This window comes from Mauremys reevesii, linkage group 3, assembly GCF_016161935.1.
Source record: "Mauremys reevesii isolate NIE-2019 linkage group 3, ASM1616193v1, whole genome shotgun sequence".
NCBI lineage: Eukaryota > Metazoa > Chordata > Testudines > Geoemydidae > Mauremys > Mauremys reevesii.
The window spans coordinates 5305995-5324224 of NC_052625.1; the positions used below are offsets into that span (position 1 = coordinate 5305995).

The 18230-nt window shown below is 45.7% G+C and overlaps 1 protein-coding gene across 4 annotated transcripts in view; it reads right to left on the reverse strand.

Moving 5' to 3' along the window:
* LOC120400031 (bifunctional protein GlmU-like) overlaps window positions 1–18230 on the reverse strand; it is a 124280-nt gene that overhangs the window by 78695 nt on the left and 27355 nt on the right. For all 4 annotated transcript variants that reach the window (XM_039528389.1, XM_039528386.1, XM_039528385.1 and 1 more), the window contains one exon: window positions 13728–13855. In XM_039528389.1, coding sequence (XP_039384323.1) covers window positions 13728–13829 — 102 coding nt within the window. In that variant the 5' untranslated portion in view covers window positions 13830–13855. The remainder of the gene's footprint in view (window positions 1–13727; window positions 13856–18230) is intronic.

Consider the following 18230-nt stretch of genomic DNA (forward strand, 5'->3'; position numbering starts at 1 on the left):
AACTGCCCCCTTGTTCCCCAGTGTCAAAACTTGCCTTTCAGATGGGCAGGGTGGACGCTGACTCCAGTACTTGCTCTCTTCTACCCACATGCTCAAATCTCCCACTGATGCTGATGGGAAATGTGCACATTTGGGGCAAGCAGCGTATCAGAACTGAGATCTACCCTGTATATTGAGAAGAGCAATTAATGTTAATGTTAATCTACTCCTGTTTATTTCCCATCTGAGCGTATTAATTCCCTGTGACATCACAGCTGTACCATCAGCGGGAGAGGCTTGTTAGCTCAGGTGAGGAATAAGCAGCAGGAGCACATGAACTCTTAAGGGTCTAAGATCTTGTTTTTATGCAAACTCCACAATTAACAAAGAAAGAGACACAAAGCAGTCAAAAAAAACCTGTTGTGATCATACCACAGTGATTCTCTGTGCTCTTCCCTGGCTCCCCATCCAATTCCAGACCCACTCCCAGGTTCCAATCCTAATCTTTAAAGCCCTCAATGGTCTTGGACCGATCTGTGTTACAGGCCGCCTCTTCAGTCAAACACTGCAGCGGACAGATCCCAGTGTGCATCTCTCGGGGGCTCGGGGCAGGGCATTGCTAGGGGAAGGTCCTTGGCTATGGAATTCTTTAGCACCAAAGCTCAGGATGCAACAGGGCCTTGTCATTTTAGGTTGATCCAACTTTTTGCAAAGCCTCCCCTCACCAATGATGGGGTAAGAATGGCCTGGCAATCTTCCTCGCGAAAATACACACTACGTGAAACATCTGAAAAATAAGGGAGGGGTGGGGAAAATGGTCTTTCCTGGACTGAAATCATGCTATTCTTAATATTGTATCTGGTGCCTAGATGCCCCAGTGATGGTTGCATAAGGAAGGCACAGATGGATTACATTCGTTTAGATTTTTAGATGAGAACCATGGCAAATGAGCACATGTGTTTCTAAATGGAATGTTTCTCAAAGTGTTTCATGAGGCATCTTTGATCCTTTAATGCTAATGCAAAATCTCAATTTAACTAAGGCACTCTGCAGTATGAGACCAGGCAGTTAGAAATGGTTTGGGTGAATGCTTCCAAATGACTGCCGCTGCTATGAAAAGTTGGTTCTTCAGCAGTTGAAATCCTGAAGCTAAATCCTACTATAGGAGTGAACTGTGGATACAATTTAATTTTAAAGGCCAACAACTTGGCCAATGTGTCTAAGGAGATCTATACCTCTCAGGCAAAATAATTTTAAATGCGAGATTTTTATTTCCTTGTACACACTGCCACCTTGTGGCTGTGGTATCACTAATTTTCTTTAAAAAGGCTTCACAAATCCATCCAAAACAAATATGACTCATTTGGAAATATTTCCAATTCTCTTGATTTAAAACCATCTCTGTAGAAAGGAACAAATATTCATGATACATATTATTTGCATGATGAATGTACAATGTAGCTATAAAGTACAGTAACAACATTCTTCTTAGTACTACCTATTATACCATATAACCTATTTCTAGTAACGGGTAATCAGCTAACTACTAAGAAATTATATTAAAGAATTGTTTATGCAATAGGTCACTGTACTTTTTAAGTTTCTTTTACTTGTTTGGTAATTATTGTTTAAGTTCACAAGTACTTTTGCTACATAATTCTTTGTTTGCAGATAGGATTAACATTGTAGTTTACAGAGTACGGACAAGTATGTAATTCCTCTGTAGCTACTTGGTAACTATTGTGCTGTTATAGAGTAATTAAGCATTAAAACAAGGATGCTCTAAATAGCCACCAACAAGTGTAAGGTAGAAAAAATTATAGAGTATTGCAGCAGCACCAACTAAAACAGGTAGTTAAGAGACTATCAGCTTTTGTATGATAAATGTAATTCCTGAAGGCTATATAGCTGGGCAGTGTTCTGGCTGATGCTTGGAAATAGATAGAATTTTACAAGTTCTCAAAGTGGATTAACCATTTTTACTATATCCTCCCATCCGGTCCTTCCTATTCCAAACCATGGAAACAACCACGTTATTTATGCTTTAGAAGCTGCCTACTTAATGATTTAGTATACTATGTACTGTGGCTTAAATTTTCAGAAGTGGCTAGTGATTTTGAGGGCCCCAGTTCTGGGATGCCCAATTTAAGCAATCTTAGAGGGGCCCAATTTGCAAGTGTTCTGCCTTGTCTTAAAATCAGGCCCCTTGAAGGTGTCTCAAGTTAGACACCCCAAAATTGAGGCACCCCAAATCATTAGTCGCTTCTGGAACTCTTGATTTGTATTTCATAAAATAAAATAAATAAATACCAGAGACTCCATATACTGTACTGGAATATTAAATTATAATAAGCTTTTTTACTGAAATTTTCACCATAGAATCTAGGTGCCACAATGCCATGTATTTTCATGGGACTTTGTATACTCTCCAGTTGACCCCAGTACTCCACCCCGAATGAGAAGAGTAAGGTAAGTCGACTGGAGAGTGTCTCCCATCAACCCAGTGCAGTGTAGACACCACAGTAAGTCAACCTAAGCTACGTCGATCCAGCTACGTTATTCATGTAGCTGGAGCTGCATAACTTAGGTCAACTTACCGCGGTAGTGTAGACAAAGCCTATTTAAAACCCTGGCAGATAGAATCACATCACTCAGTAGTGAGGGAAAACTTCAGGAAAACAAAGTAGATCCATCATGGGAGAACTGCAACAGCATAAAACGAGAAAAATCTTCAGAAGGACCCCAGAGTAGAGAGATTTAACAATCCATCTTTTGTAGGGCTTTAAAGCCTTTCTGTGGGTATGCTGAAGAATAAAGTAATCGGTCCCATTTAATGTAACAGAATCCACCAAGGTATCAAAGTCACACCAAAATTGCCATGATCAGGCTAACTAGTCAATTTGAAACTCATCCGTGTAGCATTCTTCAAATGAAAGAAAAACCACGAGGAAACAGATTGTGATTAAATTAGACGTCAAATAATTAGACTGTAAAGTCTTTGGGGGAAGGACCATTTTCTTGTTCTGTTTGTACAGCACCTGGCACAAGGGGGTCCTGGTCCACAACTGAGCTTCCTAGGTGCTACCACAATGCAAATAATAATAAATAATATCAACTGAGGAAAGGCAAGATGCTAGGGCTTTGCAGTTTGGTCCAGTGAGTTCTCTTGCTCCCTCTACAGCTCTTTGAGTGTAATGATTAAACTGATTGTTACTGATGTTCTAACTAATGTAACCTTCCATGTCTCCATAAATTGTACCATTTATATGCATGCTTAATTATATACATGTGAATAGTCCTGTTGACTTCAGAAGGATTATTCACATGCATAAACTTAAGTGTGCAAGTGTTTACAGGATTCTGGGTTATGTAGGGGCTTTATCTGGGGGTAGTGTATTAAAGGCTTCCAGTGTGTGGATCCCAGTCCTGTATCATATTTGTGTCTTTTTATGTAGGGGAAACACAAGTTGTTTGCCTGAGGGATTTTCAGCAGCGCTCAGCATTGGCCTTAGTCTTCTGCTATTGAAGTGAGTGGCAGTTTTACCATTGACTAATAGGAGCACACTTACAGTATTGTCAACTTCTGTGATTTTATCAAAACTCTAGCAATTTTGGGGTGTTGTTTTTTTTAACCTGTCTTGTGAAGACATGATGAAACGTGATGAAAGGCTGCCAACATATGAATTTTCCCTTATTCAAAATGGCCACTATCTTCTACTACTGTCAAGGGGGCTGAAGCTAGCAAGATGGCCACCATTTGCCTACAGTCCATCTACAGTTGGGAGTGGGGGTGGGCAGCCACCTCCCACTGTTTTCGATGCAATTGAAGCCATACCCACAGGGAGAATGGCTGCCGCGGTGTGGTTCAAGGGGCAGGGCAGGACCCGGGTGCTGCAAGGAGACACTGTGAAAGGTGGATGTGGGGGGAGGGAGGAGGGAAGCAGGGGAACAGGTGTTTTGTCCAGAGCAGCAGGAGGCAACAGTGGAGGGTGGGTGATGCCCAGTCTTGGGCAGAGAAGTGGAGGGGTAGGAGGAGTCAAGGGAGTGGTGCTTTGTGTAAAAGGCTAAACCAATCCCCTAGTGGTTTTATTGTGACACTATCGCTTATTTGAATGATTGATATAAGTTTCAAGGTCTTTAGTAGGTATATTTATAACTCGTCAACCCTAAAAAATAATACAAGTTCCATGTGCCAGTGTGAATCATGGTGCATTGGTCAGGTCAGTGGTTCTCAGACCATTTACCATCCAGCCCCTCTTTTATCAAAGGAAATCAACTAGGAGGGGAGAGAGTCAAGACAGTAGTAGGAAAGAGATGGCAGTTCCCCTGTCTTAGACCTGAGGGTGGGTGGGTGGAGTCTCCCGCTGGACAGCCAGACTGAGGTGTGCATTAGAGGTTGGCTTTTCAACCTGAAATTCTCAGACCCACATTGGCAAAGAAGTAGAGGGGAGTTAAAAAGCCAAAAGCCAGACTAAAAACATGCATTGATGGGGTTTTTTTAATCTCATGAGTTGAAGGGATATTACTCATGATTTGTGAGGTCTTGAATCCCATCCCTGCAGAAGAGAGTTATGTAGCACTGAACTCCCCAAAAGCTTCCTGTCTCCCATGCTATCATGTCCTGTGCTTGCTATGCCCATCATGTAACCTGATGAGTGGAACTGGGGAAATAGGGTCAGGTTTTAGGATGGACCTAGCTTAGTGAGACACCAGAGGAGCTCAAGCACGCAGTCTGGACCATGAAGCTAGCACCCAAACACAGGCCTCTTGGCCTATAGCACTGAGCTCTGTGCATGATTCTTAAAGAGCTCTTCCTATAGCTCTGCCTGCTTGTGCCCTCCTTAATGTAAGTGGAATACATGTTTCCTGACAAGCTATGCAAATCACACGAGTAAGTCTTAGGGTGACCAGACAGGAAATGGGAAAATTGGGATGGGGATGGGAGGTAATAGGAGCCTATATAAGAAAAAGACCCAGAAATCAGGACTGTCCCTATAAAATCAGGACATCTGGTCAGCCTAGTAAGTCTGCAGGCAGCTGCTTTACACCCGGCCTATGGGCTGGACTGCCTGGGATAGGCATTTTTCTTCTATATAAATCAAAATAACTATAGAACATTCAAGAAAGCTTTTACAGTGGAGCAAGAGAGCCACAGACCCCAAAACATTGAAGGATGCTCCTTCCTTTCCACAAGCATTGTAGTGTTATTAAGAGAGGGCATCTTCAACCACGCCCCTGCCATAATCTCTAGTGTAAACATAACCTAAGATGAATTTGATGTGAGACAATTTGTTCTAGATAGGCACTGCTATGATCTGGTTTACTGCTGCTAGGGGACACTGTGGTAAGTAAGTATTCGCTTTAATTGGGAATACTTTGAAGTGTTTTGTTTTGAAATGACGGAATGCTTTGATGTAAAACAAGATAGGCCCTGCCACATTCAAGCAGGTTTGGATTGTGCATAGTTGTGAGGTCCCTTCCTGGGGTGTGCTTCTGCATTTAAAGGACCTGGTTTGTTCCTTGAAGTGAAATAGCAGAATTGCTTTAGCTGTGAAAGGCTGCAGTTTTCTACATGCCTCAGGGAAATGTAATTTGAATGAACTGAGAGCTAAACGGGGAACAGACCTTTATTGCAATAACAAAGTAAAATAAAGAGAGGTCTCTGAAGTAACATCAACACCTCTGCTATGGGTGTGGAACTAAAATGAACACGGCCAAAAATCTTTATCTTATACTATCTAAGTGCTTATATGGCCCTCATCATTGCAGTCTGTGAGCACCTCACAATCTTTTCTGTGAGGAAAGGAAGTACTAGCATTGCCATTTTAGAAGTAGGGAAGTGAGGCACAGATCCTCCCCTGAATTGCTCGTAGATGCTACATACCTTTGAGGATCTGGGCCTAAGTGACTTGCCCAAGGTCATACAGGAACCCAGGATCCTATGCTACTGCCCAAACCATTGACCCATCCAATGAAAAATCTGGCAGACATGCCATTTACAGGTGTTGGAACTAGGGAGACCAGATGTCCTGATTTTATAGGGACAGTCGTGATTTTGGGGTTTTTCTTATATAGGCTCCTATTACTCCCCACCCCCATCCTGATTTTTCTGGTCACCCTAGTTGGAACTATGGTTAATTCAGCCACATGTCATGTGCATGTGACCGCATAGATTCCGCTTGGGAAGAATTGGTTAAAGGACTGCAGCTCAGGATCCTCCCTCCACGGGGCAGTGCAGAGGGGCGTGAAAAGAGGTGGTATTGCTTGCAAAAAGTCACTGAATGCAGGAGCTGGAGCTCTTGCCTCTCCCCAGCAAACCTGCAGCAGCCCCTCTGTAAGAGCAGGGGAAGCTAGGGACCAGTGTTCAGGGGCCTGATTTTCAAAATCACAAATAGACAACGGGAACCCAACTCCCATCGTCTTTCATTGGGAGTTAGAGGCCTAACTCCCTTTGGCTCTTTTGAAAACCCCAGGCTAAATTCTTAGAAAGCTAATATCTGCACTAACCCATTAACCATTCTCTCTCACTGAACACTATGTAAAAAGCTCAATTCCCTTATGTAGCCCCTCCCTAAAAGATTTGAACAGGGGTCACATTTTAAAATCTATGCTTATTCAATATATTAGGAGCCTGTAAGATACTATCCATCTAATAGTAACTAACATCCGGCAGAGGGCGCTGTAGAAAAACTTAAACCTGCTGTCTTCCATTCCCATACATATAGTAACACGTCATGAACTAGGATCAATCGTAGCCCAAGAGAGGGCTAAAGACTTAAGCCTTTCACAAGCCAAAACGGTAGCAGGCCCTTCTTTGAGAGCTAGTTGGGCTTCCATCATTTTCAGCACTCTGGAAACTAGTTCACACTACGTGTATATTGACCTACATCTCTGTGCCTCTCCTTTTCAATATGATGGCACAGTAATGTAAAAGTATTGCCACTGTTCTTCTGATCTTTACATACAGACAGTCAGTAACATGGCAGAAATACATCAAGTGAGATTACTTTGTTGTACAAGTTCATTCTTCACCTTGTTCTGTTCCTTTCACACGTTCACTTTCAAATTAAGTTCTGAGATATGAAGGCTTTTTTAGATTTTTCCTCTAAGATACTGAAGATGTACTTAACAGATCTGTTCTTTTAATGGGTGAATTTTCTAGTGCATTTTATTTGAGCTAGTTGAAAATCTTCTATCAAAACCTTTAATAGAAAATTGGGTTTTAAACTAAAGGAAAGTTCCCACAAAAGGTGTCTGCTTACATTTGCCGTCAGGTGTCTGCTTACATTTTGGCAATTAATCTTCAATGGCCAGAAAACTAAAATATTCCCCCTCCCCTTTTTTTAAATGAAAAGTCAAGCTCTTCCATGTTTAAACTCCACCCACCCACCGACTAGCTCTACATTTTAACCTTACTGAAAATTTAATACAAAGTCATAGAATCCAAGGCCAAAAGGGTCCATTGTGATCATCTAGTCTGCTCTCCTGTATAACATAGACCACAGTGTCAGTGCACTTCTCAATAGGTTTTCACTTGGTGTGTAGAAAATACAGGCCTTATTCACGCAGAGTCTCTTTGATATTGCATGAGTAAAGCTAGCAGGATCTGGGCTCACAGCCTGTGGAAAAGTTTTTTTGCTGTTTTGACAGCCTACATCTAAGCGGGTTCCATTTGCTAACATACTAGTGTACCAATATTATAGACTATTCCAATAAGTCAAAACAAATATTGGATGAACTCTTAAGGCCCTTATTCAGGAAAGCACTTAAGCACGAGGCCATTTCTTTTCGGGACAGCACTCCAAGACCCACTGAAGTTATGTGCTTAGCATGTACTTAAGTGCTCTCCTGCGTAGTGCCATTTCCTGAACCAAGGCCTTCATTAAAATTACAAGCGATATTGCCAAGGTATTATGCTATTAATCACTCTGTTTGTAATAAACCTCTTGAAGCTAGATATTTTAAATCTGGGTCCCTTGTGATTTTTTTCTCCCTTGTACTGCTTCCATGCTCGCTGGTTTGCTAGGATGCTGGGGTAAAGGAACAATGTTAGGGTGCAATCTAGAAATTCGGGAGACCTGGATACTATTCCATGCTTCACCACATACCTCCTTGGAGACAGTCTCTGTATCTCAGTTCTCCCATCTGTAAAATGGGGACAGCAGCATTTTCCAACCTAAAAAGATTGTAATATCTGAGCACCTCACAGTGATAGAGGCCAGGGAAGTACCCAACACAGGAAAGAATAGCTTAGATGGCTTGCAGAGAAAGGATAAACAAAGCTATACAAATAATGTAGCTAAAGCTGATTGTAAGTTGCAATTTTTGCTTGATTTCATTTTCCCAGTGAAGAAAGTTAAAATCAACCACACGTGATACAGGACATGCATTTACACTATCCACCACAACTGAAATATAAACACTACCCTGACAGTTCTATTTTCCTCCCTTTGAAATGGTACTGAGACTTCATTCTATCCTGAAAAAGTCCAGGTAGATATTCAGGAACTGTGAGCCTTAGCTCATGTAACTACTTTTAAAATAAATATGAGGGGAGAGGAATAATCAGAGGTGGATTTTTCCCGAACAAAGAAAAACACTTATTCAAAATGCAAGATGTAGCCTTAAGGTACACAACTAAGTGTCATGTATCCAATGACACCTGGTTTTATTCCTAGTTTCTTAGAGGAACAGGTTTGAATAGTTATGTAAGACATTGGCAGATACTTCTATTTCTAATGCAGAGCTCATACAAAAGGTTGTTTGAAGACCAACATTAAGTCTCTGGCTCTATCCTTTTATATTTTTTCAAAGGTATTGCCACTAGCTTCAGGTCTTCAGCACAATAGTAATGCGAAGATGCTTTGTCTAAACAAAAGTCAGTGGTAGAATCCTGAAGTCCTAACCCATATGCTAATAAAACCCCAACCAGCCTCCACCTCCTTTCCACCACAATTTTAAAATAAGCTATTGTGAGACCTATATACTTTGCCAGTGTCCCTTTCAAAATAAGCTCTGAGATACAGAACATGCTTTTCTGTCGCACAATTGGGATTACAGAGTCTTGCAAAGCAACAGTATCCTATAAACTAAATAATCCCCACTAGCTGTGGGATGTTAATTTTTGCATGGAAGCACAGCTGTTATGAGCTGCTCTGTACTTCTGTCAGTTTACTGATGAGCTCTGTGGAATGCATCAAGTCCAGTGAAGAATCCCTCATTTATTCTGTTCCTCAGCCAAGAATTTACCCTCCAAAGGATGCTAAGTCATCCTTCTGCAACGGCAATACTTATTGGCATTAAAACCCCAACCGTCAGCGCTGCCTTAATGCTAAGGTAAGACTTTGGGTTTAACTATTGCAAGATTCAAAAATTGCATTGATATCTTCAACCAGCAGGATGTGCATTCATTTGGCATTCCTTCTCTGAAATTCATTTTACCATCTCACGGCAAAGTTCTATCTAGCTGTTCCAAGTCTGGCTTTATGCTTGTCCATTATGGCAAAGATGCAGCTGAGGAACAGAGTTGAACCTAGTAGTATCCATATGTGCATTTACTTATGACCATAGGGGAGATCTCTCTACTCCAAGGGAAGACCTGTTTTGAAAAACTTAAGTTGTGCCAGTTGTTCACCGTACCAAGCTGACTGCTGTACTTTCCCCAAGAAAAATGATCCCGCAAGCAAAAGCATCAGGCTGCAGGTGTGATGCCTCCAGTTATTTGTATTGCTTATGTGTGATTTTCAAATGCTCCTTCTTGGTATGTCTTCATGGAAAAGGCAGTTTCCCAGTTTTATGTTGCCCTGCTCAGAATAGCTTTATATCTTTGCTACCTTTTCTACCACAAAGCTCTTCTTCCCTCCCCCCCGCCCCCCGCCACCACACACACACGCAGCCTATATCCAGTGTCGTAAACCCAATTAAAGATCAGGAAAGAGCTGCACATCTTCCTTTGCACAGAGCAGCAAAAACGCTCAGCCCAGCCCTGCTGCTCAGAGGATCAATTAATGGTCCTCATGGAAAGAGACCAGATTCCCATCATCACAGATGCAGATGGGAACAGTGGTCAACTGGCCAACAGCCAGCTTGCAAACTGCACATTAGCCTGGTGATGGGAAGACAGCACCTAAACACAGCACTGAGTCATAAAGCTTCTGCATAATAAAGGCAGCTTATTACAGCATCAGTTTGGATCACAGCTTATAATGGCAGCATGCGCTTTTCAAAGAGACACTCCACAGTGGCCTAGCTCTGCTCCTGTTGAGGTCAATGAGAGATTTACCATTGGTTTTAACAAGAGCAGAGGTGGACCACTACTGAATGCTTTTGAAAAGGATTGTCTGACCCAATACATGTTGGGTGGCAGAGGCTTGCAAAAGGCACAAAAAGTGCCCAATTCCCACTGATCTCCCTCCCCAATGGAGTTGGGAGCCTGTGAGGATTCTCAGGGAACCCAGGACTGAGACACCCTGTTATCCTCCTGCTTCCAGTGAGGGAGAATTGCTTGTGCTAAACTGGGTGTCAGACACCACCAGCCTGTCAGCCCCTCCTTCCTCTGGGCTATGCCAGCTTTTTCTTTGCCTTGCAGTTTAAGAATAGGCACACTCCGTCCAAGACCCTTTGAAGTGTTCCCTTGTAGTGTCCAGCCCTTTATCCACTGAACAGTCACAATAATACTAGTGCTGCCATCCAAAAGGGAGCAGGGTACACGCCAGCTCATGAGACTCACCTCAGGATCAGTTTCTTGCATGATACCACAGCACTGAAATATTTATAGTGAAAGTAAGCTTATTATCAAAGGTTCAAAAGATAGCAAGAAAGGATAATGGGAAACAAAAGGGTTACTGCCACAGGGTGCATCACTCACCACTGGTCTCATGCCTCTTCTTGGTCACTCTGGGGATTAGCTCTTGATATCCACTTCCACAGTTTGCACCCCCTCACTCCATCTCTGGTCTGCAGCTCTGCTCGCTGCAGGATCCACAGCATCTCCTTCATGACTCAGCCATCCAGCTAGGTCACTCTGCATTCCTCCTTCTGGGGTAGAATCCCCAGTTCTAGCCCCTTTGGGATTGGGCCTCTGGCCTCCTACTCCCAGAGCACCTTTCCCATTCCTGACCCTTACATCCCTGCTTCTTTCCTGTAAGAGCCCACGCAAACACTGCTGTTGACAAGCTACCCACACCTGGAGTCCTGGAGGTGTACCAGGGCTTCCCCACAGTCTCTGCTGGTTTTCAATGATCTGTCCCATGAGGCATGGGCTTACCCCCATTGCTTTTCAGCTCCCCTCTGTGGGAGTGGCAACTCCAGCATCAGCCCTGATAGGGGATAACTTCCCTCAGCAACAAAAGCCTGTACGGTGGTGGGCATTTCCATTTCCACCTTCCCTTAGGGTTCTCTCTCTGTTATGGCACCTTGTGGCAGGGTTCAACCGCCTTAGAGTCTCTCAACCTTCCCTTGTATTGGGTGACCATGTGCCCACATTCTTCACCACCTGTCATGGGATGCTCCACTCAACTGCTGGGTTGGCGCCCCCTCCTGCTCACTCTGGGGATTAGCTCGAGACCCACACCCCCTACCACTGCTCCTACCAACAAACAGCCTGAAACCAATAACCTAGCTCCTGTATTTTCAACCAGGGAAACCCCTAGCTTAATTCTGCCCTAGTCATGTGGCCTAGGGCATTGGGCAGTAGCTCACCTCCACCCCAAAGTCATTGGCTGTTGTTTTTACTTCATGGAGGGGCTTGGTTGCTCTTTCTGTTGACCGGGAAAGAAAGAACTTGGTACATCCACTGGCTTTAACAAAGGCTGTGATTGTCTTTGATCCAAGTTCCCCAGAGGCAGCTATTAGCATTACCTTGCAGTATAACAATATGAACGTGAGTCTCTACAGGCTTTGCATACTCTGTTCAGTTTGGTAGAGCACACAGCTAGACAAGTTCTCAGTGTAAGGTCCCCGAACAATATAAAAGTCTCTGGCAGAGTCTATGCTAGTACATACACTTGCAGAATGCTGCAGTATAGTGACCCACAAATATATAGATCACATTTGTCTATGGAAGCTTTAGGCAAAGAGATTATGGTTTGCTGTGAAAGATACTAAGGTCAAAGTTATCAAATGTGCTTGTGTCAAGCTGGGCACCTAAGTAAGTGGTGGAAGTTTTCAGTCAGGCTTAGTCTTGCAGTGTGTACACATCGCAAGGTTAGCTATCCAGTAACCTGTCTGGCTGTTTGTCATAGCCAGTGATGATGTCACAGCATCCTGGGTGTTCTCTCAGCTGCATAGTCTGATCTGCAAGTAGCGTCACTTAGGAAGTTATAGATTCCCACTGAAGACTGGCCATGGCACTTGGCCCTTCGCACCCCTCCCCTCAATCAGTTTCTTGCATCTGTCTTTCTTCAAGTGTTTGCAGCCTTTGACAGTTGCTCTCCATTGCAGGTCTGTCCTTGGCTGCATCTTCAGAGTGGTCAATATTTATGCTGCATGAGTTGAGATTCCACCTAAGAGTGTAGTTGAAGTATTTACATTGACCATCCTTTGTTATTTGCTTTGCCCTCTCACACAGAAACCCAGAGTCATTGTATGTCAGCATTACTCTTCCCACAGCTCATGAGGAACCTATTTCTGTTCCCTGAACTTTGTTTCCTAGTGGAAGTTCTATTTGAATGCAATTGATATTTTGTTGCCTTATTGGTTCCTGGAACTGCATGGATTCTCCTGTATCACCCTTTCTCTACTAATGTGCACGGTAATAAGATATGCTGTGGTCCTGTCCCCTCGCTGCTCAACAGATCAATGGACCTGGCTTGGCATTGCCACCTCTTTTCTTGTTATTGCCCTTTACATTTTTGCTACAGAAGTGTAGTTAAATACATATGCAGAAGATGTGTTTGCAGCTTTCTGTTCATAGGGCTCTTGAAAGAAACACTTCACACTGAATGGGAATATTTTCCCATGACAAGGATACTGTGGGTCAATACAAAGCAAGGAGTCCCAGCATTCAAGGCAGTCCTTAGAAAACCTAGAGAACTTAGATTTGGGTTTAGGGGGAGCAGACTTGCTAACCAGACACCTCCAGGACTGAAATTACTAAATGATGTGCTCAGGAAAGATGCCTCTAATCTTCAAGAATCCGTTCTGTCTGACAGCTGCAGAGCTGAAGAGACCAAGTGAACTAGCACGAGGAAGGGGCTCTGTTGGAGCAGCCCGGCCCTATCCTGTCAAGATCACCCTTGCTTTTTCTTAGGAACTTACATGGCCCACATCGCCATAGTATCTAAGCACCTCAAAATCTTTAACACCTCTGGGAGGGTTCTTCCTCTCCAGTCTTCCTTTAAAAAGGAGCTGCTGTGTTAGGTGTGAAGGTTAGGACCATCCAAGTCCCTGGAAAGCAGAGCCTACACAGAAGTTGAGAGGACAGGGCATCAATAATCTGTGTTTCTGAAGGTACCAGAGTCAGAAAAGAAGAGATGCCCACCAACTCCAGATAGTGCAAGCGCCTCCTAGATCCACAGCCGCAAGGAATCCAGAGAGAGTTGAGTGTCCTAGTCCCTTAGGCACCCTAGTAAAGCCAGCCTTGCTACCTGCTTTATTCCTAACTGCATACCCTTCAAACAGAAACAGCATAAAACTCACTGTAGCAGGTAATAATTAGGACTGCGAATGAAATCACCTCCATCAGGAGTGGAATGGATGTACAGAAGAGAATAAGAGGTGCATGCGTCTACACATCTATGGTTGCTTACCTGATATTTCTGCCATATTGAGTGAATGGAAGCCTCTTTCCCTTCACCTTCATCAAAGATATTTCCCAGGTATTGATCAAGATTTTGTGAAACTCTTGACATCCCAGACAAGAACCGAACCTCAGGTGCTGCAGAAGCAAGTGACGAAGGGAAATTGTTTTACTAAGCCTGCAAAATCAGCTGCAGCACTTGGCTTAAGTACCCACCCTACTCAAGGAATTCAAGAATCTATGCAGGTGAGGAAGGAGATTCCTTGTTCAAACCTGCACTGGGGCCAGAAACAACGTTGCCCATGTCGTACAGGAGAGGAGTATTGCCTCATTTACTTTATTCTTCCCTACAAATTACGCACTGACTGGTACTTAACGTGTTTGTGGAATCCCCACTCCACAGATCAACAGTAGGGCTGCCAAGGCTGACCTGCCCCCAAATTCCAATTGGCTGGGGATGGCCAGAGGGGAGAAGCTGGATTCCCCAGCCTGCAGAACTCTGGCTGGCTAGAGATCTGGCCAGGGATCCCAGCCCTATGTCCTGCTGCCAGCTCCCCTTTGACTGGATTGAGATTTGAGAGGATGGGGCAGGCTGCTGAAGAGGACATGTGTAGCTGTTGCTGCAGGGACAGACGTCGGACTGAGAGTTTGCCCTACACATGATGCTCAGCCAGGGCCCGAAGGGAAGGAGACACCCTCCCCAGTGTCCGAGGAGCTGAAACAGGAGGAGTGCTGGGACCATTTGAGTTGGTATAGAACTATATCTGGGTGAATTCCTGTCTTCCCCCCCAACCCCCCAAATACACACACAGGCTGTCGGCGGGTTCTCCGTCTCAAGTTCCCAAGGCACAGGGTGGGAATTTGAACAAGCTGCCAGCCAAAGAGCCCTCAGCACAGTGTTTAGTTAAACGGGCACACGCAAACCAAAACACCTCATTCAGTGTGGAACACTGGTGCTCCCCATTGGTTTGTGCAGGAGGCCTGCCCCCTTTCCTGAACAGCTCCACTAGTCCAGAACTTTGGTGAAAGGATCTGACACCCTCGACTGCAGGAGGGTCAGGCAAGAGACTCTCCCCCTCTAAGAGGTTATGCTACTTCAGCAGCTGATGTAGCAAGGGAGGAAGGGGAATGACTTTCATAGGGCTTGGACTGTAACTCCTGAGCTCCAGTTTTATGATCTTGCCTAACTTCTGCCAGAAGAGCATGAGCATAGCAACTCCAGGGCTGGAGAGGATTTCCCAAGAAGAGTAAGGAAATAGATGTAGTGGGTATTGTCACCACGCCACCTTATGAAGTCCAGACTCATGCTCACTGACTGCCTCAGTTTCCCCTCATGGACTCAAAGGGGTATGTGTCCAATACCACCACTTCTTGGGGTCTGATTTATTAATGTAAAGGACAAAAGAAAACCCAAGAGTCCCTGCTGACACTTTTCCTTCAGCCAACGTGCTCCCTACACTCCAGCCTGTTGGGTGGCATTGGCTCTCTGCCATCCCCAGGCCTGGTCTTTTAGAGCTAAAAGTCTTTGTGTAGCGTTACTCACACCACCCTCCTACTCCCTACCACACAGCAACTCCCAGGACTGTCTACCTGGAGTCTTCCTCTGGAGAGGAGCCAAGGTCTCCTTCACCTTCCAACTCTCCACAGTCCTCTGATCTACCCCCAGAGAATTGATTTAGCCACATGGCCCACCTGTCAGATGACATTACTCATCCTCTCTACCTAGGGAGGCAAGCAGATTGTGCCACAAGTGGGGCAGCGGACACCTCTGCTCGTAAAAGGTTAGCCACACTTTGAAGTACTGCATGGCTCATTCTTCCACATTGATTTCTGCAGAGCCCAGCCGTACTCATCTCTTTCGGTACCCCGCTCTGCTCAGGGTAACCCTTTTTGCTGCTGCTCTTTTTCAGGTGGTGAAATCATGTTCCTTCTGCTCGCAAAAAGGGATTCCTTAAAGCAGGTAAAGCCCTCTTTCAGTTGTGCCTTTGGGTTGGCCTACACAGGTTTACTATAGCAACCAGCTGTTTACAGCAGGAAGCAGCCATCTTTCTCCAGCTTTTCACTCTTGCTTCCAGAGCAAGCTTGTCACATGGCATATGCCAAAAGGTACAGTGGCCAGCCTCGCCATACCAGAGCACCTCCTGCAGGCACAGCCTGGCATTGCAGTCCTTCTGCCTCCCACTCCAGACATCAGCAGTCTGGGCAGCACCTCAGCCCTCCAGCAAAATCACACTCAAGTGCCATCCCTTCCAGGGTAACAAGACCCAAACTCACCTCTCTCCCAGACTCCACAGACCTCTTCCTCTTCCTATTATAGTGTGCTGCCTACCTCCCCAGGGCTTTTGCCTTCAAGGCCAGCTCCTCCTGAGCCACTGACCTTCAGGGCTTCTAACCTAGACACTCTTCTCCCAGGCTTAATTTAGGAGTCATCTTCTGTTCATCTGTCCTCTCCCTTCAGGGAGTTTCAGAGTACAGCTTCTTCCTAGAGATCCTTCTGTAGTTTCTTTCCCAGAGAGCCGAAATACCTAATCACTGTCCTCCTGGGTCTCCTCTCCCTACTGCCCTTGTAGCAAGGTAGTCACCCCACTCCTGCCCAGAGCGGTTAAAGACAGCCCTGGAACAGGGCTGTGGAGGGGAAAAGCTGGGCTGATTGGGGGAAGCAGCCCCAGCTGGGGGCCACGCCCCAATCAGGCCAGTGAAGCCAGGAGCAGAAACAGTTTCCTCTAGCTGTGGAGGGAGGTGGGCCTGGCTGCAGGGGACTAGTGACAAGGTACCGGGAGTGGAGCAGGGTTGGGGGATGGCCAAAGGAGCTGGGGAGCTCCAGTCTAGAGACCCCCACCCTGTGGCCTAGTATAAGGCCAAAGAGGTACTGGGGGAGCAGGGGATGGCCCAAGGCTAGGCTGAGGGAGCAGGTCTAAACCCTCCTGGCCGGTGATACGTGGTAGTTAGACTGTGGTCTGCCTCAGTGAGTAGAACTAGATGGTGGCTGGCAGTAGTCATGCACTGAGGTGAGGTGGGGATAGTGGGTGGGGGTTCTTCTGGGTGGGTAGACCCAGAGAGTGGGTGTATGGCCTGGGGGCAGCACCCAAAGAAAGGGGCACTGAGTCTGGGAGGGACACGGGGGGCCAGGAGCAGCGAGCGGTGAGACATCGGCCTGCAGAGGGCGCTCTGGGCTGGCAAGCTAATTCCCACAGGTACCAGCAGGAGGCGCCGCAGGGGTGAGTCACCCATGCTTACAGTCCTGTAGTCTCTTTTATAGGAAACATTCGGTCTGGTTCTCCCAAGATGGACAGGTAATCCTTAAGTACTTGTCTCCCCTCCAGGTGCCCCAGTATGGGCTAACTGGGCTCTCAGATTCCCCTTAACCCTGTCACTGCCAGTGTGGGGTTTATACACCCCATCACAGTACACTTTCATTCACTGTCCTAGGGCCGCATTCTAACTTCTAGGAGCCTGAATACCTTTGATGATCAGGGCCATAGGGTTTAAATGGAACTTTAGGTGAAATCCTGGCACCACTGAAGTCAATGGCAAAATTCCCATTAACTTCAGTGGTGCCATGGTTTTGCAGCCCTCTGCACAGGGGTGAATTTAATCTCATTAGCATAAGGACTGCAAAGAATCCAGCACCGGCAGTGGAAGATTCAAAGAGGGCAGAGAAGGACAGCTCCTGCCTCCTTTCCCCCCTGGCCAAGGAAGCTGACCAAGTGCAGGAGGAAATGCACAGTGAACCTCGTGAAAAGTGTTACAGTGGCCTTAGGCACTATGGGCCTGAATCTGCTCTATGTACAGGTCTCCCTCGGGCTGATCCACAGAGAATATGAGTCTGTTACAGAGCCAGCACTGGCTGTTTAACTCCTGCAACAGCAGCTCATGCTTTTCACCTGGAAGGTCCCCAGTTCAATTCCTGATGTGTCTGCCAAGATAGCAGCTGGTCACAGTATCACCATTGGCTTCACCTCATAGTAATTAGTCCTGCTTTCTACTAGTGTGAGTGAGAAGAGCAGAATACAAGATGCTGAGCTTCCGTTCCATAGGGCTATGGCTCAAAAATCCAAAGTGCAAAATAAAATGTACGCATAGGGTTACAGCTGGACAGAAATGCATTCCAATCATGAGTTATTATACCTTTCCCTGTATTTTCATGTTTAATTGTAGCTGAACAAAACACTGTACTAATGATCAGCAAATCGCTGAAGTCACATTGTACGCAGGGGCAGCTCTAGGATTTGCGCCGCCCCAAGCAGGGCGGCACGCCGCAGGGGGCGCTCTGGCGGTCGCCGGTCCCACGGCTCCGGTGGACCTCCTGCAGGCACGTCTGCAGGAGGTCCACCGGAGCCACGGGACCAGCGGACCCTCCACAGGCACGCCTGCAGGAGATCCACCGGAGCCGCCTGCCGCCCTCCCGCGGGACGCCGCCCCAAGCGCGCGCTTGGCACGCTGGGGTCTAGAGCCAGCCCTGATTGTACGTAAGAATCGAGTTTGTGTAAGATCATTTGCAAATGTAACAAAG